The sequence below is a fragment of the Salvia splendens genome, chromosome 6 (genome assembly GCF_004379255.2).
Source record: "Salvia splendens isolate huo1 chromosome 6, SspV2, whole genome shotgun sequence".
Lineage (NCBI taxonomy): Eukaryota > Viridiplantae > Streptophyta > Magnoliopsida > Lamiales > Lamiaceae > Salvia > Salvia splendens.
This window is the reverse complement of record NC_056037.1, coordinates 36,807,792-36,831,958: the sequence shown is the minus strand read 5'-3', so window position 1 is coordinate 36,831,958 and position 24,167 is coordinate 36,807,792. Positions and strand designations below refer to the sequence as shown.

At 37.3% G+C, this 24,167-nt stretch overlaps 3 protein-coding genes across 4 annotated transcripts; 2 read left to right on the top strand and 1 right to left on the bottom strand.

Annotated features, from left to right (window-relative positions):
- The first annotated feature begins 24 nt into the window (after nucleotides 1–24).
- LOC121809775 lies at nucleotides 25–1,251 on the top strand. The gene is made up of 2 exons (XM_042210575.1): nucleotides 25–165; nucleotides 421–1,251. The coding sequence occupies exons 1-2, from the start codon at nucleotides 154–156 to the stop codon at nucleotides 1,108–1,110; spliced, it is 702 nt and encodes a 233-aa protein (XP_042066509.1). The 5' UTR covers nucleotides 25–153; the 3' UTR covers nucleotides 1,111–1,251.
- Nucleotides 1,252–12,695: 11,444 nt separating this feature from the next.
- Nucleotides 12,696–14,469, top strand: LOC121808082 (leucine-rich repeat protein 1-like). Its single transcript, XM_042208422.1, has 7 exons — nucleotides 12,696–12,915; nucleotides 12,989–13,121; nucleotides 13,203–13,274; nucleotides 13,657–13,800; nucleotides 13,878–13,949; nucleotides 14,034–14,105; nucleotides 14,186–14,469. The coding sequence occupies exons 1-7, from the start codon at nucleotides 12,852–12,854 to the stop codon at nucleotides 14,256–14,258; spliced, it is 630 nt and encodes a 209-aa protein (XP_042064356.1). The 5' UTR covers nucleotides 12,696–12,851; the 3' UTR covers nucleotides 14,259–14,469.
- Nucleotides 14,470–14,529: 60 nt separating this feature from the next.
- LOC121808081 (uncharacterized protein At2g33490-like) lies at nucleotides 14,530–20,866 on the bottom strand. 2 transcript variants are annotated; one of them, XM_042208421.1, is made up of 12 exons: nucleotides 20,784–20,853; nucleotides 20,581–20,708; nucleotides 19,741–19,813; nucleotides 18,936–19,010; nucleotides 18,424–18,485; nucleotides 18,279–18,347; nucleotides 17,713–17,741; nucleotides 17,388–17,595; nucleotides 17,028–17,300; nucleotides 16,791–16,844; nucleotides 15,186–16,192; nucleotides 14,530–14,774 (listed from the first exon to the last, which is right to left on the bottom strand). In XM_042208421.1, the coding sequence occupies exons 2-11, from the start codon at nucleotides 20,689–20,691 to the stop codon at nucleotides 15,209–15,211; spliced, it is 1,938 nt and encodes a 645-aa protein (XP_042064355.1). In that variant the 5' UTR covers nucleotides 20,692–20,708; nucleotides 20,784–20,853; the 3' UTR covers nucleotides 14,530–14,774; nucleotides 15,186–15,208. The 2 variants fall into 2 exon arrangements, with proteins under 2 accessions (XP_042064355.1, XP_042064354.1); XM_042208420.1 differs by having other exon boundaries at nucleotides 20,581–20,866.
- Nucleotides 20,867–24,167: the final 3,301 nt, after the last annotated feature.

The following is a 24,167-nucleotide window of genomic DNA, read 5'->3' as shown; positions in this document are numbered from 1 at the left end:
ATTGTAGCTTGAAATTGTATATCTCTCTCCATTTATTTGTTATGGTTGAAGCTTTCTCCTGTAACTATCTTCTCTGTCAATGGTGAATTTTCCCCAGCTTCATTAATGCAGATACAGGAATCCCATTTCTGCATTTAGTCGAACGGCGTCGACATGGGTTTGGAGGTAAGAATTGAATATGCATGATGGTGGTGTATTTAATTTGACATGAAATCTGGTAAGTGGTTTGAAACTTCAAAACTTAGTCATCAAGGCATTCAACAAACTACTATAAATGAGCCTCCCCCATAAGTATCTTGAGAAGCTTTCCTTTTCCTAGAGGTGGGACTTGGGAAACTTGTGACCCCTCTCTCTCTCTCTTCATGTGACTGCTTTTAAAGGCATTTGATGATCTATTTCTGATCCATCATTCATCTTCAGGTACAGGAGAGGATGAGGGAGATGCCATTGTATCTTGTCAACAACTTTCTGGGAGTGAAGATGAAGAAAGGGTTCATAAACTTGTGCAATGGAGAGAGCTCCACCTCTGTTCTCGACGCCCGATCGGCTTGCTTGGCCGAGGGCGAAAGAGAAAGAGAAGGAGAAAGAGAAAGAGAAGGAGAAAGAGAAAGAGAAAGGCAGCCAACTTTGGAGGAGATGATCTTGCAGTTGGAGATGGAGGAGAAGATGAGCAGAAGGAGCAAGGTAGAAGCGCACAGGATGTCGTGTGTGAGCAGCTGCGACATTCTTAGAAGCGCGAGGAAGGCGCTGGATCAGTATCCCCGATTCTCGCTGGACGGGAAGGACGCCATGTATAGGTCATCCTTCGCGGGGGAGATGGAGGCAGAGAAGAGGCGGAGGCGGCTGCCAGCGGTGGTGGGAGGGGAGAGCGTTATCTGGTGCAAACCCGGGGTAGTGGGGAGGCTCATGGGGCTGGATGCCATGCCGGTCCCCTTGAATACGAATTATAGGAGGGAGAGGCTGAGCGCTATCATAAAGCAACAGAAAGAGGCGGAGGCCGAGCGGCGGTGGCGGAGGAGAGGGGTGGTGGGGTCTTGCTCCAGAGCTGGATATTGTGTTGTCAAACCAAATAGTGAAGGTTTGCTTCACCACAAGAGATGGAAGGGATAACTGAGTTTGCATGAGATAATCAGACGTTTCCCTTTTAGTTAGATATCATCCCATGTTAGAGTTTTCTTATTCGAAAAATCCAGTACTTAATAATTGTTGAAATTTTTTACACTAGACCAATAATTAGTTTTCCCACAAAAACTTTGTTTCCAAATTTCGCAATATGTTATTTAGAAATTTAATCACTACTTAGAAAATTAATTATTTTAATAATTAAAATAATTAGTAAGGTAGCCGCGTGAAGCTATAAACCAAAGGTGATTAAAAAGAAGTTCAATTAAGAAGAAAGACTCTCATTGGTAATCAATAGTTTTTTAACAATTTTTTAGGTTTGGTTGGATTGTACAAATGCTTTTTTTTGTTAATTTTATATATATATATGTATTGAATGAGCGCATTGGGCATTGCCAACTAATTTGTAAATGAGTTTTTAAAGTCCCAAAATTAGGTAATAGTAAGTAAGGATTCTCATTGTTTTTATCGGCTACCAACGAAAGTGCATTTACTAACCTTTCACAATATTCCACTTGATATCCCCTTATTTAAAATAAGACTCTGTTTTTCATTTAACTTTATCAACAAATACTTGTTTTTATGAAAAATCTATTTATATGCGAAATTTATTATACAAAATCCCGGAAAATTGACTTTATTAAAAAATTTATAAAATTAGTTTTTTTATTAAGTTGGGCTTTACAATATATAGAAGATTCCCGAATTTGGGCTGGTTTGGGCTTATTTGTGAAAGATACCGCGCCATTTTTTCTCATTCAATCAAGTAATCCACTTAATTAATTAAAATAGGGGTGGACAAAATATTCTGTATAATAGAGAATTAATTCAAATTGAAATATGCAATTCTATTCAGATTTTTGGGAATTTTGGATCGATATATATTATAATGCACGCCAAATCAACGATAAATTCAGTTGGTGGCGATAAATAATAGACTACTATTTCACTTATTCTATAACTATATAAGACCATCCACAACGCGTCTCGCGCCGGGCTCGCGTCTCGTCTCGGAGAGACGAGACCCCCGCGAGACGCATTGCAGCGGCCGTCTCGTCTCCAGCTCGCGACCGGCTCGTCGCGTAGCTCGTCTCGGAGAGACACGAGACGAGCTGTCTCGCCACGCGCCCGAGACACGTGGCACGTCCCCATGCGTGCGTGACGCCCACTCGCTGGCCCGCGAGTGGGCGTCGTCACTGATGACGCAATAATTCATTTTTTTTTAAAAAAAATCGATTTTTAATAAAAAAAAAATTTTTTTTTTTCAAACGGTAATATTACCGTTAAATATTTATTTTCATTTTTTAAATTTTTAATTTTTTTACTCTATAAATAATTCTATTCCATACTCATTTCAAACTGCAAGTAGTCCGCCGCGAAGTGGAGCGCATCCATCTATACAAGAACGGTTGGCTATTCGGGCAAGGACACGCGACTCTAGCGCAACTGCAAGTAGTCCGCCGCGAAGTGGAGCGCATCCATCTATACAAGAACGGTTGGCTATTCGGGCAAGGACACGCGACTCTAGCGCCCACACCCAACTCCAAGAGGATCTAATTGAGCACATTTGGGAAAACTTTGGCGGAGAATATTAAATTATGTCATTTTTATTTTTTTAGAATTTTAATTATGTCTTCGCTTTTTTAATGTTAAGTTGTAATATTGTTTTAATTTTAATAAAGTGTGTTTGTTTAAATTGAATTGGGTTTAAAAAAAATTATAAATTAAATTGAATGAATAGTAATTAAGAGACGGTATAGAGACGGTTAAGAGACGGAGCGTTGCAGCCTCCGTCTCTTAGTTAAGAGATGGAGGAAAAAAGGACAGTGGGGCCCTCAAATAGTGCTCAAATAGTAGTTAAGAGACGGTTTAAGAGACGGTATAGAGACAGCGTTGTGGATGGCCTAATGCTTATTAATGTTATAGTAATGATTATTTTGTAATTATATATTCACTCTCAGCTTTGTGTTTAACACATAACTAATTTTTAACGCAGAATGCTGAATTAAAATGTAGTATGTCATTATAAGAGAACACCAAAGATCGTAGTTAGTTCACTATAGCTATAGGCAATTCATATTTTAAAATGACCTAGTTCATTTTTAAATTGTTTAATTCATCTTGAAATTCAATTTTTCGATAATGAACTAAATTGAAGGAATTATGACTTAGTATTTATTTGGTTCCGCGTTATGCACTTGAGGGGTGTTTTAGCTTTAATACAAAATGATTATTTTGTGATTGTATGCTAATAGTCATGTAACACATAGTATAATGATTTGCCATATATCAGTAAAGTGGGAGACACAATAAAGTGGAAGAGGATATAATAATAAATCAAAGATTCAAAGTAGAGTTTTGGAAGGGCGGGAAACAGTCATTTGAACAGTAATAATAAGTTCAATCATCCATTGTTGGAATTTCACCCTTTTATAAAGTACACTTTTGACTCAATTCCAACCATCACTTTTAACATTGATACTTTATTTAATGCAATATATATATATATATAGGGTCATGATCTATAGCAAGTGCCCCTTAACCCTATAATTAGAGAATAAATCATAGCCACAAGATCAAAAAAATCAAGGGCTAGTATTAATTTTCGAATTTAAGGAGATATTAACTCCCTCAATCATAAATTTACTCCATAATAAAAAGGCGGGGGTATTATGGTCATTGCACATCCAAAATTAGGTCACGTCATTGGCAAATTCAATTCATTTGAAAAAGAAAATGCGTTCTTCTCCTCTTCTCTCCTCTTCCTTCTTCTCCAAAATTAAACCGCGATTCAACCTCATTCAAAATTGAGTAGTACCTCCGACATGTTTGCTCAACTCGGATACAAAAACCGTTGGAATTGGTATAGTGTGCATGAAAGGGAAAAATGAGGTTTTGAGGAGAGAGAGAAAATTGGAATACGCAAAGATTAAGAAGACAGAGTATTGGTGCAGCTCAATCCTCAACGCCCATACCAGATTAATGTTTTAATGTTTTCATGAAGTGGTGAAGTGCGAGTGTTGCGGGCTGAAAGAAGAGTGCACAGAAGACTACATCAACGAGGTGAAGGCCAAATTCGAGGGGAAGTGGTTGTGCGGATTATGCTCGGAAGCGGTGAGAGATGAAGTGAAGAAGCAATCCACCATATTGGATGAAGCTCTCAAAGCTCACATCTCCTTCCGCCGCAAGTACAAAGCCAACCCCGCCGTACTAGTCGCCGACGGCCAGATGCTGCGCCGGAGAACCCATCACCATTAATTACTTACATGCTCTACTTTCTTCTTTCAAATAATACATACTAATATCTTATGGTAATTTCAGTTTGTACACTCAATTCAGTTTTTTGTCTTTTTTTATGTTTTCATGTCAAATTGTTTTATTAGCTTCATCAGATTCTCTACCTCTTAGCTTCTTTACACTTGTGAAGCGATCTTCCTTTTGGTACAAAACTTGGCCTCCTAATTTTGATCAAGAAAAGGGAAAGGTGGGTGGAGAGAATCTAATTTTACATTAAACTACAATCTCAGAAACCGTTTATGTAATAAACATGCTAAGAATGATGTGTTTTGTAAACAAGAGTGATGTGTTTTGTAAACAAGAGTGAAGTAAAATCAGGATAAGAGTGATGTGTTTTGTGAACAAGAGTGAAGTAAAATCCGAATAAGAGTGACGTGTTTTGTGAACAAGAGTGAAGTAAAATCTGAATAAGAGTGACGTGTTTTGTGAATAAGAGTGAAGTAAAATCCGAATAAGAGTGAAGTGTTTTGTAAACAAGAGTGAAGTAAAATCCGAATAAGAGTGAAGTGTTTTGTGAACGAGAGTGAAGTAAAATCCGAATAAGAGTGAAGTGTTTTGTGAACAAGAGTGAATGTTTTGTGAACAAGAGTGAAGTAAAATCCGAATAAGAATGATGTGTTTTGTGAACAAAGTGAAGTAAAATCAGAATAAGAGTGATGTATTTTGTGATCAAGAGTGAAGTAAAATCCGAATAAGAGTGATGTGTTTTGTGAACAAGAGTGAAGTAAAATCATGCTAAGAGTGATGTGTTTTGTAAACAAGAGTGAAGTAAAATCTTAATAAGAGTGATGTGTTTTATAAACAAGAGTGAAGTAAAATCATGCTAAGAGTGATGTGTTTTGTAAACAAGAGTGAAGTAAAATCATGCTAAGAGTGATGTGTTTTGTAAACAAGAGTGAAGTAAAATCATGCTAAGAGTGATGTTTTTGTAAACAAGAGTGAAGTAAAATCATGCTAAGAGTGATGTGTTTTGAAAACAAGAGTGAAGTAAAATCATAATAAGAGTGATGTGTTTTGTAAACAAGAGTGAAGTAAAATCGTAATAAGAGTGATGTGTTTTGTAAACAAGAGTGAAGTAAAATCATGCTAAGAGTGTTGTGTTTTGTAAACAAGAGTGAAGTAAAATCATAATAAAAGTGATGTGTTTTGTAAATAAGAGTGAAGTAAAATCATGCTAAGAGTGCCCACAAATGGCGTTTTTAAGAAAAAAAAAATCATGCTAAGAGAGATGTGTTTTGTAAACAAGAGTGAAGTAAAATCATAATAAGAGTGATGTGTTTTGCAGTTTATTAAAGTGTGAATGGGTGCTGTTTTTTCTTTTTTTGGGAGTAACCATAAAAATATTTATAAGTAACCATAAAAATATTGTTCTCCGCCTATTTCCGATTAAGCGTCATTTTTACAACAAAACTTGTTCCAATAATGTCAAATTTCAAAATTTGATAAAAAAAAGTTTTATCATATTGAAGGATATAATTATCTTTTTCAACTATTAGCCCAATTAATATCTTAAAATAGACCCCATATTTTACTTGAATCAATCTTGATGTGACTAGCCTCCCAACTGTATATTTATTTGGACAATGAAATAATAGCTAATTTAGCTTAGAAAATTCTCAAGTCATACATGTTGCCCAAAAAAAGAAAAAACAGCATCATTCACACTTTAATAAAATTTACTTCACTCATTCACACTTTAATAAACAGTACCCACTCTACGGCTCCATCGACTTCGACTCCAAATCAACACAGACAGATGACAGGCTCACCGACTCCAAGGAACTCGAGATCGAGATCTCCCCACCGCCGTCCGATTTGAGCCCCGAGACACTGGGCACGTTGTTGAAAGCCGACAGACAGGTTAGGCTTCTGCCCGAGGCAGCGGGACATCGCCATCATCACATCCATCGGTGCCGATCGTCGATGGTGCTGATGCAGTTGATCACCTGCGGTTCGATGCCGTTCAGGGACTGTGGGACCGGGAGCGACCACGGGATGGTCGGCGGGCCGCGCAAGATGAGGGCGCCACGTGGAAAACTGGAGGAGAGAATGAAACCGCGTAATTTGGTCCCAATATTTAAATTTGATAATGTAATTTCTGAAAATACCCTTATATTATTAAAATAAATAATATTTGTTCCATTAAGATGTGTGGCTGAGATTTGTTCTCTAGTTATACACTTAAGATTGGTTATATCTTGATCACTAACATATATATATATATATATATATATATATATATATATATAGGAAAATGATCAATACAAAACTTGATCTCAATACAAAATCCAGACCAAATCCTGACCATGAGATTTGACAATCCAATGGTCAATAATTAAACAAAAACACGGAGGGTCATTGTAAAGCAGTTTTAGGTCATATTATAAACTTTGGATTTGAGGTCATGTTAAGATAATTTCATGTCATCCTTACTATAATGACGTAAAAATAAGCTTACAATGAACTAAAAATGACTTTTGTATGCTTGGTTCTGCATTTTTGTATTAAGAATGCTTTTGCATGGATCAAAACCCTATATATATATATATATATGCCTCCCCATCCCTAAAAGAATGTAATTGATCTCTACTTTATATAAAGAGACATGGAGTATATGTGGTGATTAGTATCACTTTTTATGTTAGTTAAAGAAAGGTTGTATATAATGGCCATACATCCTTCTTTTTATCTTTTAATTTCAACTATTCAATGTGATTTTAAATACAAATCAAGGTCCTAATATTCAGCAATTTTCTTAAAAATTAGTAGCATGTAAATGGTAATATTTCGGTGCCCGATCTCACGCAATGATACGTGGCTTATACAATGGCTGATTTAATGAGCCGATTGTCTCTCCACCACTCCACCTTCACGACCACCTAATTTTCTCTTAGGATCGTCCAGAACCACTATGTACGTATCCTAATTTGCAGATTTTTTAAATTTTTATGAGAGCCTAATTTTCTTTAGGGTTGTTCAAAAGCGCTATACAAGCCTGCCTCTTGATTTGCAAATATTTTTAAGATGTCTAACGTGTTGTTTTGGAATTTGTATTCTTTCAATGCATTGTGAAGTTTTAATTTATATGGTCCATATGTATTGTTACAAAGAATAAGAGAAACTAATGTTGGGTTGTTGAGGGGTTGAATAAGACCTTTTTTGCATCTAGAATGATTACACAAAAGCAAATTGGTCAATATGCATAGATTGTCCAGTTTCTTTTAAGAAATATATCATGATTTGTCATATGTGGATAACCCCACTTATTTATTTGCATGCACATGCACCATAATAAACATTTCTTTTATGTGTATGTGTAATACTGTACATTTTATTTAATGTTAAAGAAAAGACTCAAATTAACAATGATAGTGAACATGGGTACAAGACCATTAATAAGAATTTGTTATAACAATAAAAACCATAAACAATTAATAATAAAAGCAAAAAATCAATTTCTTACAAATCCTGAGCTAGTTGAGGGACACTCGATAAAGTCAGAAGCACTCAAGCATTTTTTTGGATTTTCTAAAGCAATTTCACTACTTTAGATGAGACAGTAAAGTGAGAATTAAATCCAAACTTTTCCCATAAGAGTAGTATTAAATACATATCATTTCCCTATTGAACAAAAGTTAAAATTATTTGGTCTCTCACGTAGTTATAATTAAGATTTTAGATCCCTAGTTGTATGGATTTAATGTAACGTGTTTTCCATTATTAATTCCTATTGTGATTTATGAACAAAAAAGGATGAATGGATGGGTTAGAGTGTGTGACTGTATGTCAATTTATACTTTTTTAAAATATTTTTTTTGAAAAAAAGACAAATTAGTATTACAAAATTGTCATAGTTAAATAGGAGTACTATATAATTAAATGCTTATGTCAAATTATTGAATCTTAAAATGAAATCCAACTTATGCAGATATGGAACTAACACAATCTATTGCAGAGTCCCTATAAGAGCATCTCTAATGGTGGCTAGCGGACCGGCTAGCCGATTCCCGGCGCTGGCCGGTCCGCTCGCCGAACCATTGGATTCGGCTAGCACCAAATCGGCAAAAAAATCGGCGAGCGGACGCCGATTCTCGGGCGCTGGCCGATCCGCTCGCCTGTCGGCTAGCCGCCATTGCAGGCTCCTGATCGGCGAGCGATCGGCCAGCTCAAATTTTTTATTTTTTTAAATTTTTAGAAACACTATATATACGCGATTTGCACGTCATTTTCATTCGCACCACTTGTTTTAACGAGTTTTCTTTCCATCTTAATTTCTGTACAAGAGCAACAACGGGAAATGGAGAACAACAACGAGTATATTCCAGTGACGAGCGGGTCTCAAACTCCCACAGTACCCATGGGAGGTGGATGGGATCCGATGGCCGGGTACTACAACATGTACCTTTGGCAGTAGATGATGCCCGAGATGGCAGCCGAGGGTGGTATGCCGGGATGCAGATGATGTCGGGGTGGCAGCCGGGGGGCGGGGGGACAATGTCTATTCCCCCAGTTTTAATTTTTTGACTGCTTCTTCGCACACATCGACCCCATCGGAGACGCAGTTCACTGGGTGTGACACTTTCTCCTTAGAAGAGTTGGGGATATATCTCAAGGATGCGGACACTCCCGTTCAAACGGGGGGAGTAGGGCGGGGTCGGGGCGCACCAAAGAAGAAGAAGGGGAAGGGCAAAAGGGTGGTCGGCGAGTCGTCGCAGCCGGCTGATGACGACAACCCAGCACGGAGGAAGTGGACGGATGCGGAGAACGTCGCGCTGTCCAAGGCTTGGGTGAGTGTTTGCGATGATCCCCTCCATTCGAACAATCAGAGGATCGTCAACTTGTGGGCTAAAATATCAGCAGCCTACAAGGCATTTTGCCCGGAGGGGAGGCCACACAGCGGGGAGGAGTGCCGGAAGGGGTGGGACCGAATCAGGGCTGCGGTCTCCCGATTTTCGGGCTTATACACCAACGCCCTCCGCATGCAGACCAGTGGCCAAACTGGCGAGGACTGCAGGAGGATAGCGGAGAAAGCCATCCTCGTGCCCAGGCTTTATGAGGAATTCACCTACTGGAACTGCTATGAGGTGTTGATGGACTCCAAGAAGTTTCGGGCAGGTGTCGATGCTGGCTGGCCGAAGAAGCTGCGACTGAACTATGCCGGTGATTACAGCGGCAGCAGCGGCGGTTCCCGCGACCTCCCCGAGGATGTTCAGGAGTTCCCGTCCCCTCCATCGTTTACTTACCGCACTCGCCCGGTTGGTCAAAGGCGGGCACAACGGGTAGCGAGGGGGGTCGCCCAGGGGTCCCAGGAGGTCCAGTCGGCATCCCCCCTGTTGGCACATCGCCAACCGAGCTCGCCTTCTTTGTGCGTCAACAAACGCGGGCTCAGATGCTCAAGATCTTAGCTGAATGGAGGGCGGCAACTGACCCGTGGAGAAGAGGTTTCTTCACTCAATGCTCGAGAGTATGCGGGTCGATTTGGATGCCGTCTCGGCACAGTTGGGGGGCTCAGACGCGGGCTCAGATGCCGCAGATTTGGGGGTCCCGGATAGCGGCGACAACGGCGACGGTACTATACCCTAGCCCCTAAGCTTATTAAACCCTTAGGGGAAACAAGAAACGTGTGTCAAACATCATAACATGGTACATCTTATTTGTATGCATTGCAGTTCACATATTGTGCATTATATAGTTAATAACATCCATTACTCGTGACAATTTGGTGAATTATTCGTATCGTTTTATAATTTGTTATTAATGCGTACGTACTATACCCTAGCCCCTAAGCTTATTAAACCCTTAGGGGAAACAAGAAACGTGTGTCAAACATCATAACACAGCACATCTTGTTCGTATGCATTGCAGTTCACAAATTGTGCATTATATAGTCAATTATATCCATTACTCGTTACCATATGAAGATTACATACGTGTCTACGTACTATACCCTAGCCCCTAAGCTTATTAAACCCTTAGGGGAAACAAGAAACGTGTGTCCAAACATCATAACATGGTACATCTTATTCGTATGCATTGCAGTTCACATATTGTGCATTATATAGTCAATTATATGCATTACTCGTGACCATGTGGTGCATTATTCGTAGCGGTTTCCAGCCATTATTAGATTACTATTGTACCCTCATAATGCACAAAATAGGACAAATAATGCAACATGAGATTAATTACCCAATGTTGATCTTGACCGTCCATTTCTCTAATCTAATGGCTGATATTAAGAAGGAAAAAGGAGGAAATATAGGAAAAGAAAATGAATACATCCATATATATATATATATATATATATATATATATATATATATATATATATATATATATATATATGCCTCCCTATCCCTAAAAGAATGTAATTGATCTCTACTTTATAATTTATATAAAGAGACATGGAGTATATGTGGTGATTATTATCACTTTTTATGTTGGTTGAAGAAAGGTTGTATATAATGGCACTACATCCTTCTTTTTATCTTTTAATTTCAACTATTCAATGTGATTTTAAATACAAATCAAGGTCCTAATATTCAGCAATTTTCTTAAAAATTAGTAGCATGTAAATGGTAATATTTATTATGCGGGTCGATTTGGATGCCGTCTCGGCACAGTTGGGGGGCTCAGACGCGGGCTCAGATGCCGCAGATTTGGGGGTCCCGGATAGCGGCGACAACGGCGACGGCCACGATGAGTGAGGCGGGGGCTCGTGTGTGGAAGAGTGTTTTCTTTTTTTTAATTAATGTAATTTTTTTAATTTAAATATTATTATTGAATTTTTCCGTATCTGTGTCGTAAATTTAATTCCGTATTTTGTGTAATTGTTAATTATTTGTTTATTGTGGCTAGCCTATCGCTAGCCTATTGCTTGTCCAGTTGCGTTGTACTGATGATGTAGCAGAAGAAGTTTTAGTCCTGATGATGTGACATGAGGAGTTTATGGCTAACCTATAGCTGGCCTATGACTAGCTTAAAATCATTGCAGATGCTCTAACAAGACGTTAAATTAAATCATTCCAAAATGAAAGAAAATTTAGTTTCAAGTTGGAGACATCAAAACAACAATAATAAAACAACTATTACAAAACAAACAAGTACATCCAAACTTACCAATATCATGACTATCAAACTTATTAACTACAATTTTATAAAAAAAATTTCTCACTTGGAAGTTAAAGGAAAAAAAATTGAATTCAACTTTAATTATTATGAAATTCATATATGTACATGTTGCTAAGGAATCACAACATTTTTTATTCGAATCTCAGTCCAGTATTATTTATGAATAAAAACTTAAATCTTTTTTTTTAAAAAAGAAAAACATGCTCCTTAAAAATGAAGAAAAGGAAAATTTGTGTTGAGACTTGAGACCAACAACTGCATGATTCTTACATAATTATATTTTGCACTCTAAATTTGGTAAGCAGTTAGCCATACTTTTACTCATATACTATGGGTGACACACGTGTGCATCTAATCATATCAGTAAAAAATTGATAAATTGCAAGCACATTTAAAAAATAATAATACTACTAATAAAACTATGCAGCAACATACAATTTTTAAATAGATAGTATGCATTAATTAACAATTCTAATTAATACTCAAACAGAACTATTTAATTGTTTTTATTTTAATAATTTCATAATAGTTTAAAATCTAAATTATTATAGGAGTATGTGATTAATTGCTAGTGAATCTGAACAGGCTAGCTAGATTATATTCACTGCTCCTTTCAACTGAAGAGAAACATAATTAAATGTACAAAGAATCTGAAATCATTGAAGTACTATGCAGTTTTTCAGGGAAAATGGTAAAAATAAAAAATAAAAAATAAAAAAAATCTTAGATTGGCAAAAATAAAGATAGGAAACTGCCAAAGCTCTGCTGTGATTCCTTTTCTTTCGTCATTTTTCACTGTATGGTAAAAAAGCAAAAGAAACTCATACTTAAATAAAGCATGCTTCTTTGGAAACAGATCCTTTTGTATTCTTCAACCACTTGCTCCTCCACATTAAAAAAAGGTCCAATTGTTTTGCCCAAATTGGGAAAAAAGGTTAAAAAGTTAAATCCCAATTAACAAAAAATGAGAATATGCACAATCTTGAATTGGTAAATAAATAGCCATCTATTGAGATTTTTGAGGCCACCAGTAATAATTTAAAAAAAAAAAAAACTCAAAACACACACTAGGGTGTGTGTGAGTGATACACAGCCCCACAGTCACAGTGAACAAACATATACTGTGTGTCGTTGGCTTCAAGAATTGACTAATCCTTTTTAATGGCTCTATAAATTACCCAGCATGGATTAGGATTCCTTGCCTTTATATTCCTCTCTTTCTTCCCAACACAAAAATATAATAGTGACACACACCAGTTCACACTAATCTTTTTCCAAGAATTCAAGAATTGAAGCTACACATGGCTCTGAGGATTCCACTCCATCTGTTTCTCCTGATAGTGCCCATATATGCAAATTTAGAAGGTAAAGATTCAATCTTTATGCAAACCATGTGCATTTGGTTGATGATTTTGATGTTTATTTCTGTTGGGATTAGGGGATGCTCTTTATGCATTGAGGAGGGCTGTGAATGACCCAGAAAATGTGTTGCAAAGCTGGGATCCTACCTTGGTGGACCCCTGCACTTGGTTTCATGTCACTTGTGATGCTCAAAATAGAGTTACTAGGCTGTAAGTACACCCTCTCTGGTCATGGGAGTTTTAATTTCAAGAAAAAGTTTTGATCTTTGAGTTTGGTTTGGCAATTGGCAGTGATCTTGGAAATGCAAAGCTGTCAGGGAAGCTTGTTCCTGAGTTGGGGAAGCTGGAGAGGCTTCAGTATCTGTGAGTGTAGAATTCTTGAATTCATTTTTTAAAATAAAATTCAAGCATGTGTAATTTTCTGGAATTTGTTTGTTCAAGATGATGGATGAATATGCTTCTTAATTAGACCCTTGAATTATTAGAAAGGAGTGTGATACTGTTAAGGGGTTATTAATTATGATTATAAAGATCATTAAGATATTAACAGGAAGAGCTAATACCTCATATTAGTACAATTAACATGTTTAAGATAAGATATAAGTACTATATAAGAGTGTTTGGGAAATGGCCCCCCAATGCAACATTGATGGATGCAGTGTAGTGTTATTATCTGATAGGTATGGGGTCAAATATAGCATTGATGAAGCATTCATTTGATGGGAGTTTTGGTTGGTGGTTGTAGGGAACTATACATGAACAAGTTGATGGGGCTGATTCCAGCTGAAGTGGGACGGTTGAGGAGTCTCGTGAGCCTCGATTTGTATAACAATAACCTCACTGGCTCCATCCCTCCTTCACTGTCCAATCTTTCCAATCTCAAGTTCTTGTGAGTTTCATCAATCCAATCTCAACCAATCACTAGTTGTTTATGCTTCTAACGTTGTGAAACACCGGTGTGTTTAGGCGACTAAACGGTAATAGACTGAGCGGGAGGATACCGAGGGAGCTGACCAAGCTTGGAAACCTCAAGATTCTGTATGTGGTAACTTTTAAAGCTGTTCAAGACACAATGTCTCTAGTTTTTTCATGGATTCTGAGCTGGTTTCCTTCTTTCTGCAGTGACGTGTCGAATAATGATTTGTGTGGTACTATTCCCACATCTGGCTCATTCTCAAAACTAACAGAAGAAAGGTACTGATGCAGCATTTTTCATGTTTGAGTGAAATAAATCTTTGAGGTTGTGTTTCACTAATTCTTCATTTTTGTTGCAGTTTTATGAACAACTCAAGACTAGAAGGGCCTGAGCTGATGGGGTTCGTGAAATACGACGTCGGAGGGTGCTAAGGAATCTGTATAATTATTTGATAGGACTTCGAAAATGCCATTCTAGTTTCTAAGAGTAGTAAAGATGGCCTTGAATTGTCTAGTTTGATTCTCATGAGACCACTTCTTTACTTGTAAGATGCAGTTTAGGAATCTTGTAGATTCTATAAATATATATCATCTCATGAATTATGTTCAGTTTGATGAATAATAAATCTGATGGATAAACAAATGCTGCTTACTGTTGAACATTTTAAAATAAAGTTGAAGCCCAGAAACTGCATTTCTTGTGTAGGAGGAAAACTAGCTCCATTTATTGGACACCATTCATTTCAAAATTTGTTACTCATTCGTTATGTTAAATTCTGGCCGTCTAGGCAACGAACAACGACAAGTTAGCAGTTTCGACAAAATTTGTGGTGCTTTTTACATGACTAGCAAAATTTCAAGGACTAAGAAGAAAGCTATTCACATGGTCTGTTCGCGGAGGAACGCTGCAGCTATCCTCAGTCTCAGGGTGTATGCTCTTCAAATTACCTGTTGACATTCAAAATCAAGAATCATGATATGAAATTAATATTTCAAGGATCAGAAACTTAGCATTTTTCATAAGTTGATGCTATGAACAATACTTCTTATGCCGGTTTGGCAGCCTGCAAATCTCATTTCATACTTGAGTTTCGCAAAATATAAATTGCATTCGACCATATGCTTGATATGAAAATAGGACCATGATTCGCAATGGAAAGTAGTGTAGACAAGAGCATGCACAAGAGGATATATTGTAACTAAATGACATGATGTCGAAATTGTATTCAAGGGCACATTCAACATGCGTCTATGGGTCGAAATCGATATAAATAGCAAATTGCAGAACAAGATCAAAATGCCAATATACAAATAATTTAAAGATGCATGATGTAGCTGAGATGCTAATTTTGCAATTACCTTCGATGTGACTTGCTGGCTAATCACCTAGATGCTGGTTGAGTATTTGTCAAGGAAACTGATGCTGGGGGAGGTGAAGAAATATCTTCCTTCATCTTCAGTTGAGACCCTTCTAGAGGAGAACGCAAGGCTGATTCCAATGAACCTCCAACCGGAATTGAGTAGCTGCGTGATAATCCCTGAGGTGGGGTTGGGAGTTTGGATGCTGCTATAGACGATGTTGACACGCGAGAGGCAGACAGCTCATTTCTTTTCGATATTAAGGGGCCCGAATGAGCAAAGCGATTGGGGTGCCTTGTATCAGCCATATGGGCTGGTGGTCGAGGAAGCTCATGAAGTTCACTTATTTTAGGTGTTGAGACAAAAGTAGATGGAAGAGGTGAAGACGGTTTTGGGTTTGATGTTGGCCGAGGCATTGGGGTGCGCAATAAAGATCCAGAAAAAGAGGGAGGGAAGGCCGATGAGACAATGGGACCACTGGCTGTTAACTTTGGCTTACTTGGCCATGGCTTTCCAAATATTGGGCCAGAGAAAGCTTGTCTTTTAGCTTTCTTAGCATTGGACGCCAAATTTGGATCTAGTTGAGTGAACGAACGGGCTTCTGATAATGGAGGGGGCAAGACACTGGCTTTCATGGTGGTGTTACTCTCTTTGAGTACTGATTGTGTGTCTAAGATGATGGGTCTGGACAATTTATTATTTGCCCCAAATCTTTCATACTTGTTCTGATAGAGGGGAGATGAATGCCGAAGGTTGGAATCTGCTAGTCTTGTTTGAGGAGCTTCACTAAATAAATTCCCAGATCTTGGAGTCTTTGTCTCGTCTGGAGTGGGTAGTGCATAAGAAATGAACTTACGCGATGGAGAAGGTCCCATCTGTGTCATTCGCTCAGCTGAATCAAGTTTTCTTGGAAAGAGAGGTGCGGATTTGCTCACTGCTCCTGTCCCTCTTTGGAGGAGAGGTGCGGAAAGTGAGTAAACATTTTGGCGAGGACCTTGTAAGGGCTCCTGCAATTATCGACAGAACTACGTCATCTAGGGTTGTTAATAAAAGTAATGAAGACCCAAACAGAACTACAATCTAAATGCATACAGAAAATGAAACTACATCCATATCCACAGTCATGAACTTCAGACAGTCGTTCTTTTGACCCAAACAAGTAGATCCAGAAGTTCAATTCACAATTCATCGGGACCAAATCAATAGATATACCCTTATTAGTTATAAACAGTAACAAAAAATTGCATGAACCCTGGCATGATTCCTTTAGCTTATGCGTTCAGATTATTTAAATCATTCAAGGGGTTAATTACTAAAACAGTAAAACTAACCACAATAAAAGGCCTTTTAATCACAAACTTGAAAATGCTTTGTTTAGTTTCCACTTATACATCCAGACATAAATCAAATTTCATTACAATTAACAAAGCAACTTAACAAAGATAAAAATTGAAAGAGAAAAAGAAAACGAGAGAACTTGAAGAATCAAATGCATTGAGCGCCATATGTGATTTTAAGTATTATTCACACAAAGTATCCTGCCACAGTCAGTCAAGTAGGAGACAAGCTACACCATTAGCATTAGCACAGGACAAGAATCCTTACCTTTGCGGGGCCCAATTTATGGTCAGGAGAGAATGTCACATCAGACTTATCCACCTGCAGAAGGTAAAGTCATTGTGTATGTGAGTAACATACAAAGCTATATTAGCGTAATTATGAATAATACTCTTTAGACAAGCAAACAAGTATAACAAGGGCCAAGGTAATAACCATTTTAAAATTCTTTTCTTTTGAGTTTTGACTAATAGGAGTATTATTTTACAGCAGAAGATGTATTACCTCCATTGAGTTTTCTAATGCATGGACTTCTTGCTGTTGAACATTTTGTCGATAATCAAAACTCAATTCTGTGTCATGCATTTCAGAACCATCTTCAGTATCATCATCCTCATCACTTTCATCACCATCATCATCGCTGTCGTCATTAAGAATTTCACGTCCATCATCTTGGATTCCGCTAAAATGGTAATCAATATGTAGCTGCTCAGCAAGTAAACTGACATGTGGCTCAATTGCCTCCAAAGATCTTGCTGCCCTCTTGAAGAAGTATAACTGTTGTGACAGTGAAGGCTCGCTCAAAAATAAGCTTATGGTAGGGAATAAAAAATCTTGAACTTACAATGCAGCAAAGAGAACAACCTGTGCAGCATGATGCCGAGATGCCTGTGTTAGAAAACTACGGGATTGCCCTTGTTTTAGGGATTTCATGCGAAAGACAAAAACATTTGCCTCCTCGTCATATTCATCATGGGCTTCTTTTAGCTGAGGAGAATGAAAATGTTCACTTTTACTGTTCCTTAACCTTACTTTTTCTTTTTGTTTGTTCAGCAAATCATCATATAGTTCTCTGCAAAGTAATGTTTCACAGTAAAAAAAAGAATTGATCAAATGGTGTAATCTTGGAAAAAAGACTGAACAAGTAAACCTCTGAAGCAGATAAAACAAAGAAAGAAGTTAGTTTGACCTTTTTTCATCACATCGCTTTTTCATCTCCTGCACAAAAGGGAAAAAGGACCAAGATAAACAGCTGTAGGTATAAATTTCAAGCTAAAAAAAGGGTTTAAAGTATATAATCGACTGGCTATTAAGTATTAAGCCTAGATGCTACGAGTTACCACAGTACATAATCTAGATAACACTGCTGGTCACCAAATTCTGTCACAACTCACAAACAGTACGCGGCTAAATACATCCAAGAAGGCATACATGGCAGATAAAGAGATATAGCTTACCTAAGTATTAATAACATGCTTCCAGCAATATAGGGGATGGATCCAAGGAAAGTATGATTCGTCTATCTAAAAGAAAAGTATGTCCATTTTCAAAGCACAGTGTCCGGGGATTCATCCATTCTCTATTTCAATATATACTCCAAGATCATACTTTAGGGAATCGGACTGAAAAAGTTCTGAACCAATACAATGAACGGAGCAGCTACTGATGTACAATTTTAAGAGGGAAGTAACTATTAAGAGGGGGACCAGAAACAAGGAAAAACTAGACCATAATAAATTATCTATTGGGGCATACCTCTACTATCTGAAGCTCATTTAGAAGAGACTCTGATGGGATTGTGATTGTCTGAAATATATGTGACCTCTGAAATGCCAGACAAAATATTAGTGGAAAGGCTCAACATATGAATAGAACTAATGTATAGGTTATTAAAACTCACATAACCATCAATAAGCTTCTGAAGTTCAAACTGTACTTTTCCTAGCATTAATAAAACCTTCCCTGTAAAACAAATGCCATCGACTATTTTGAGGAAAGTGTGCCCGCACAGTAATTAAGTGCAAATAATAAAGATTATAAAAAACAGCAGTGAGAAAGAAATCTAACAGATCCGCTACCAGCGCATCGGATGAAACTAGTTCAGTAGATGAGTAAAATGATACAAAGTTGGCAGTCTAATAAGGTGTGCTATATTTCCTTAAAGACAAAACTAAATTAGTTTATAGAAATTTAGTGATGCTACTAATATGTGAGAGAGTTTGTATTCACTAATTCACCCAGAAAAAAATGGAACAATTTGAACTGGGCCTATCTCAAACTGAAGGTGATGACATATAAATATGAAATAGATATTAGTTTTCTTTCAGGAATACCCACATATACACAACTTATAGTTACAGCCATAGTATAATACACTGACCAAAAATTATCTTCAATGTTAGAAAAGCTTACCACTTTCTTCATCATCATTCAGGGCTGTTTTTTCAAGAAGACAATCACCCATCTCCCTTAGTGATTCCGAAAATTCTGAAAGTGCAGGGAGTTTAAAAAGAAGATTACAAAATGCTTATAGAAATTATAATATGTGAAAGAATACCAAAAATCTAAAGGAGAACAAATCATTCAAAGTTTATCACATTAAACATTCCCAAGAAAACACCATATAGAAGCAACAGCTCATAAAAGAGATCATCTATATACATACTGGTCTTACCTACTTAGAGAATGGAACTGAAGTATGAACAAATGGGAGTACTAATGTAACTATGAATAATGCAATTTCATGCTAATTCAGTTCAGTAAACAATACAATCATTTCCCAATAAACCATCAAGGTAACAGTGGCCAAGTATAGAATAATGAAATTGCATGCCTCACGGAGTAGACATCCAGATATAGAACCTTTACTTAAATTTATCCTTTTTGCGAAAAGGAAATAAAATTGCAGAATCGAAGAAACAGCGATGCTTAGGGGAAACATATGGAACAAAGTTAGACATATGAGAAGTAATGACATGGCATTTCGACGAAATCCCTAAAAGAACTTAAAAGTATACTAAAGTACTCTTCCTTGTTCCTGATGCTGAATAAAAAGTAGCATGAGTTTACCAAGTTGCATTAGATATGGACAGTGATATAAATCGTTAATAAAGCAAACATTTCAAAATCAATGACTAATGGATGATCATCAAATTCATAAAATTCCAATGTGCAGCATCTAGAGCACAAAGTGTTCTTTTTCCAATCATTGAGATACCATATACACTGTTTGCAGTTGCGGCTGCAGCAGACAGTAGCCTATCGTAGCAGTCTCTCATATCAATCATGTCCTGGTAAACACATCAAAATTTTCATATCAAATATAGGAATCCTGGTGAGCAAAATAACCACAAGCAAAAAGAATGAATGCAACAAAAACTTTTCTGGGATGGACGCAAAAAGAATACCCACCAATGAATCTAAGCACTGTTTTTCATCACAAGGCCCAACAAAGTGATAAACCACGAATCTAACTAAACACATGTGATGGTTCATCAGCTACAGTTTTCTCCTAAATCAATCAATTTACGGAAATGCCACTGATAATCTACTGTTTTGTTTATTCATCTAGTCTTTCCCCAAATAATCTAGTAAAAGAAAATTAGTTATTAACTCTGTACATAACGGAATTCTTATATCTCCTTTTATTCTATTCAATCAAAAACCAATTCAAATCAATATATTTCCATTTTAAAAGCTGGTATCAGCTTCCTTCTTCTGCCATCTATTGAAACTTATGGACAGACAATAAAGAAGCCATTCACATACCTCAGTACAACTCAAAACACATTCAACAACAATCGTACTTGAGATTGCGGATATTAACTTGTGATTCCAAATTAATGAGCACACAACATACTTTATTAGATCGTTGACCGGTCAAAGTTCGATCCATCAAGTTCGGATTTTCGGAATGCTATGGCAAGCAAAAACAGTCGTAAACAACAAAATTCTCGGACGCCTGGAAATAAATCTCGCAAATCCACATCCACCGCAATTTCCACCAAATAATGCACATCAACCCAGGAATGGAAAGACGTGTGTAGCACAAAAGTACCTGTGTAGCTCGAGCGTGCTCATCTAGAGACACGGATTGGTTCTGCTTCTGCGCTCTTCTATCGTGCCTATGCGAAGCGAATTTTTGCAATTTCTTCAGCGATGTCTTCATTTCGTTCAGTGTTTTGCCTAAAAATAAGTGCAATCAATGAAGCTTCAATCAGGAGAAAGTGAAGGAGTAGAATTGGTAAGTGATGATGAAACCCTAGATCGAATTGAAGGTGTGGAGAGATAATAATGTGGAGAGGAGCGAGAAGGCAGTCGCCATTTTTGGTTACGTCAAAGCTATCGAGGAACACTCGGTCTTTCTATTTTTAATTTAAATTCCTTTTTTAAGGTTTTCAATTTTTATTTTTATTTTTATTTTTAATTTAATTTCAGATGGAATATTGATTTTTGAGGATGGAATCATCCACATTTTATTTTAATTCCACTCCTTTATGAAATACACGTCACTTTTCAATCATTTTAGAAAATTTTGAACATCTAAAATCCCATTTCTTATTATCTCTTTCGTATTTTACATATTTACATGCTCCGTATCTTATTTCATTTTTATAGTAGTAGTAATTTCTTATTGCCCGTATTTGTTGTATTAAATAGAATTAAATATATACTAATATTAAAAAATTTAATTTTATTAAAATAAACTAATTACATAATTAAAAATATAATTGTATGACAAGAGTTTTAATAGAAAGTTGATTAATGTATAAAACAAATAAAGACAAGGTAATTAGGGAATTATTAGTGGAATATGTGTAACAACCCGAACTTTCGTACCTTATTATTATTATTAGCCTAAAGATAAATAATAAGTGATCGTTGTAGTATTCGAAATCTGCCATTTTCATGTATGATAATTTATCTTGGAATTATAAATAATCGTCGCTTCGTTCTCGAACGAATATTTCAAGTAAAAAAAAAAAAAAAAAAAACTAATAACACCAAATAAAAATTTTAATGTCCGATACATCCAACAAAAGTCCAACAAAATTTAATTTATACATCGTATGGAAGCGGGTACTTCAACATGGACGGCCACAAACTTGAACCGATTATACCTACATCAAATTAAATGATTAAGTAAGCAAATACTCAAATAATTAATAAAATAATAATAATAATAATAATTATAATAATAATAATAATAATAATAATAATAATAATAATAATAATTTAATCAAACTTGGTCACCAAGTTTGTAAATCAAGTATTTAATGATTCTTTGATATTTTCCACATCCTTCCCTCTCTCCCATGAATCTCTCTCCCACTCCCTAAATCTCTCCCACGTCTAAACCAAATCATCTTCCTCTGCACAATCAAATTTCTCTTATTTGTTCTCTGCAATCAAGAAACCAAGCTTCATTCTCTCAAGAAATCAAGAACCCAATTCGAAGGAGGGAGCTATCGGTTATTCTCTCAAAATCCATTCAAGGTATACTTCTTTTCAATCGAGATAAATTACACTTAGTAAGCATAGTATTTTCATACATCAACCTCGCATCTAACGTAATCAATACTCCACAAGAACCGAACAATACAACCGACACCCTACGGCAATTAATCGGAAAATATGAATTAGCATAAAAATGGGGTAAAGAACGCATCTTTGGGGTTGGTGGCGAATCTGTTCGGGGCTGTTTCGGGGTGATTCGGATTGGTTTTGGGACGAATCGGGGGCTGCGGAGATGTTTCGGGGCTGCACGACCACCGACGGAGCAGCGGCTCCTGGCGGCGGCAGCAGCAGCCTGACCCGGCGGCTGAGAGGCGACGACAGAGCAGCGGCGCGTTGCTGTTCGACTGACCGGTACAGCAGCAGTGGCGTTGCGTCTCCCCGGCGTCTGGAAGCGACGGCAGACGAATCTGGACGGCGACGGAGCAGCGGACCGACAGCAGCAGCCTGACCGGTGGACGCCGAGGACGATCGACGGTGGCTGGACGCTGAGATCAAATCAGTGGCGAGCCCCGTGCGGTCAGCAGCGACGACGACGACGTCCTCCGGCAAGTCGTGGTTTCCGATCTGGAATTGAGTGAGGGAGCCGACGGGAATTTGGAATTTTCCTTTCATTTGACCGAAAGATAGGGAGAGAGAAAGAAGAAGGGCGTGTAGATGATGGAGTGTGATTTGGGCTCATTTTTTTTATTTTGGGCCTCAAAAAAAAAAATGATGTTTTATTTGTTGGGGCTTGTGTTTTTTATATGGAATTGGGCCTCATTAATTAGAACTTGATGATTTATTAAGGATGGGCTCCATTTAATGGTTGGGCTTTAATTTGTAGTTGGAGATATAAGGTGGGGAAATAATTAAGTCTTAAGCTTTTAATTAAATCTTTGGGCCAATAACTAAATAATTTTTGAGTTAAAAATTAAATTAATAGTGACGAATTATTTAGTTAATTCTCGAAATAATTCGATGTACAAATAATTTATCCCAAGTCTTGAAATAAATATAACTGCGAAGGGAAATAGTTGTGATAATTTAATTATGCGCTTAAATAAATTTTGGGATTTTTGTTCGATATTATGATGGAAAATACGAGGAGCTAACAGAGGAATTATGGGCGTAAGCGGCCGACCGGCATCGCCCCGCGACGCCTCGGGCGGCCGCTAAGGAAATGGAAGGAAAGAGGGAGCCGAAGTTCTTAAGTCACAGAAATAATTATGTTTAATAAAGAAGTGCTATTAATTAAATTTCCCAATTTAATTAATATGCAAGTTTCTAAAATTTTCTAACGGTGAACAAATGATAAAAGAAATAAAGTAGGGGCATGCATTCCTATAAGTATGTGAATTTCTCGAGTCTTATTAGTACGTTGTGTTGTTTCAAAAGGTTATCTCCGCAAGTAAGGTCAGAGTAAGAAATTCAAGTTAAAGGAACTAAACGATCAAGGTGAGCTTTCTTATACTAAAATACAAATCGTATTTTGTGAAAACACAAACACATGTTCGTGGATGTTTTAAAGATGTTGTCTTGCCATAAATGTTTTGTGTATGATGCCTATCTGTTTGGCTAAGGCCAAGTGAATTATGAATGATGATATAAGTCGAATTCGGGTCCCAGTGAGGGTGGTGTCCCCACTCGGACTAGTGTACACAAGCTCCCTCTGCATGTTGGGCAGAGCAGGTGACCGAGGAAGGTGGCCACCTTCCCGGCACAAGGATACCTCTGACATGTTGGGCAGAGAAGGTGACCGTGGAAGGTGGCCACCTTCCCGGCACATGTATGTAAGGTGACCGTGTGAGAACACCATCTCAACGGCACAATGTGATCAGATATGGCTAAGTACAGGATAAAGGGACTGCAGTCCAATGTGATATTTTTAGTAAGCTCGGGTCTTTTCAACAACACCCCGAGTGTTACTATGATGATGGCTTGACAATATTTTCAAATGTATATGTGTAATTTTCAGCAATGTGTTCACTGAGTACTTTTTGTACTCAGCTCTGCATATATTTCTAAATAAGCAGGTTGAGCAGCGAAGTGGTGGAGGAAGTGCTATTGAGACAAGAAATTTAATTCAGTCATATTTTGACTCTCGGAGGTTCATGTCTTCACACATGGAACCGCGGTCATTTGCTTCCG

Coding starts and splice junctions, on each gene's coding strand:
- LOC121808082 (XM_042208422.1), top strand. CDS start 12,852: ATGGCTCTGAGGATTCCACTCCATCTGTTTCTCCTGATAGTGCCCATA. Junction 13,275..13,656: donor CTGGAGAGGCTTCAGTATCT/GTGAGTGTAGAA, acceptor TGGTGGTTGTAG/GGAACTATACATGAACAAGT. Junction 13,950..14,033: donor CTTGGAAACCTCAAGATTCT/GTATGTGGTAAC, acceptor TTCTTTCTGCAG/TGACGTGTCGAATAATGATT.
- LOC121808081 (XM_042208420.1), bottom strand. CDS start 20,691: ATGAAGACATCGCTGAAGAAATTGCAAAAATTCGCTTCGCATAGGCAC. Junction 18,486..18,935: donor GAATGATGATGAAGAAAGTG/GTAAGCTTTTCT, acceptor TTTGTTTTACAG/GGAAGGTTTTATTAATGCTA. Junction 18,348..18,423: donor AGAAGCTTATTGATGGTTAT/GTGAGTTTTAAT, acceptor CTGGCATTTCAG/AGGTCACATATATTTCAGAC.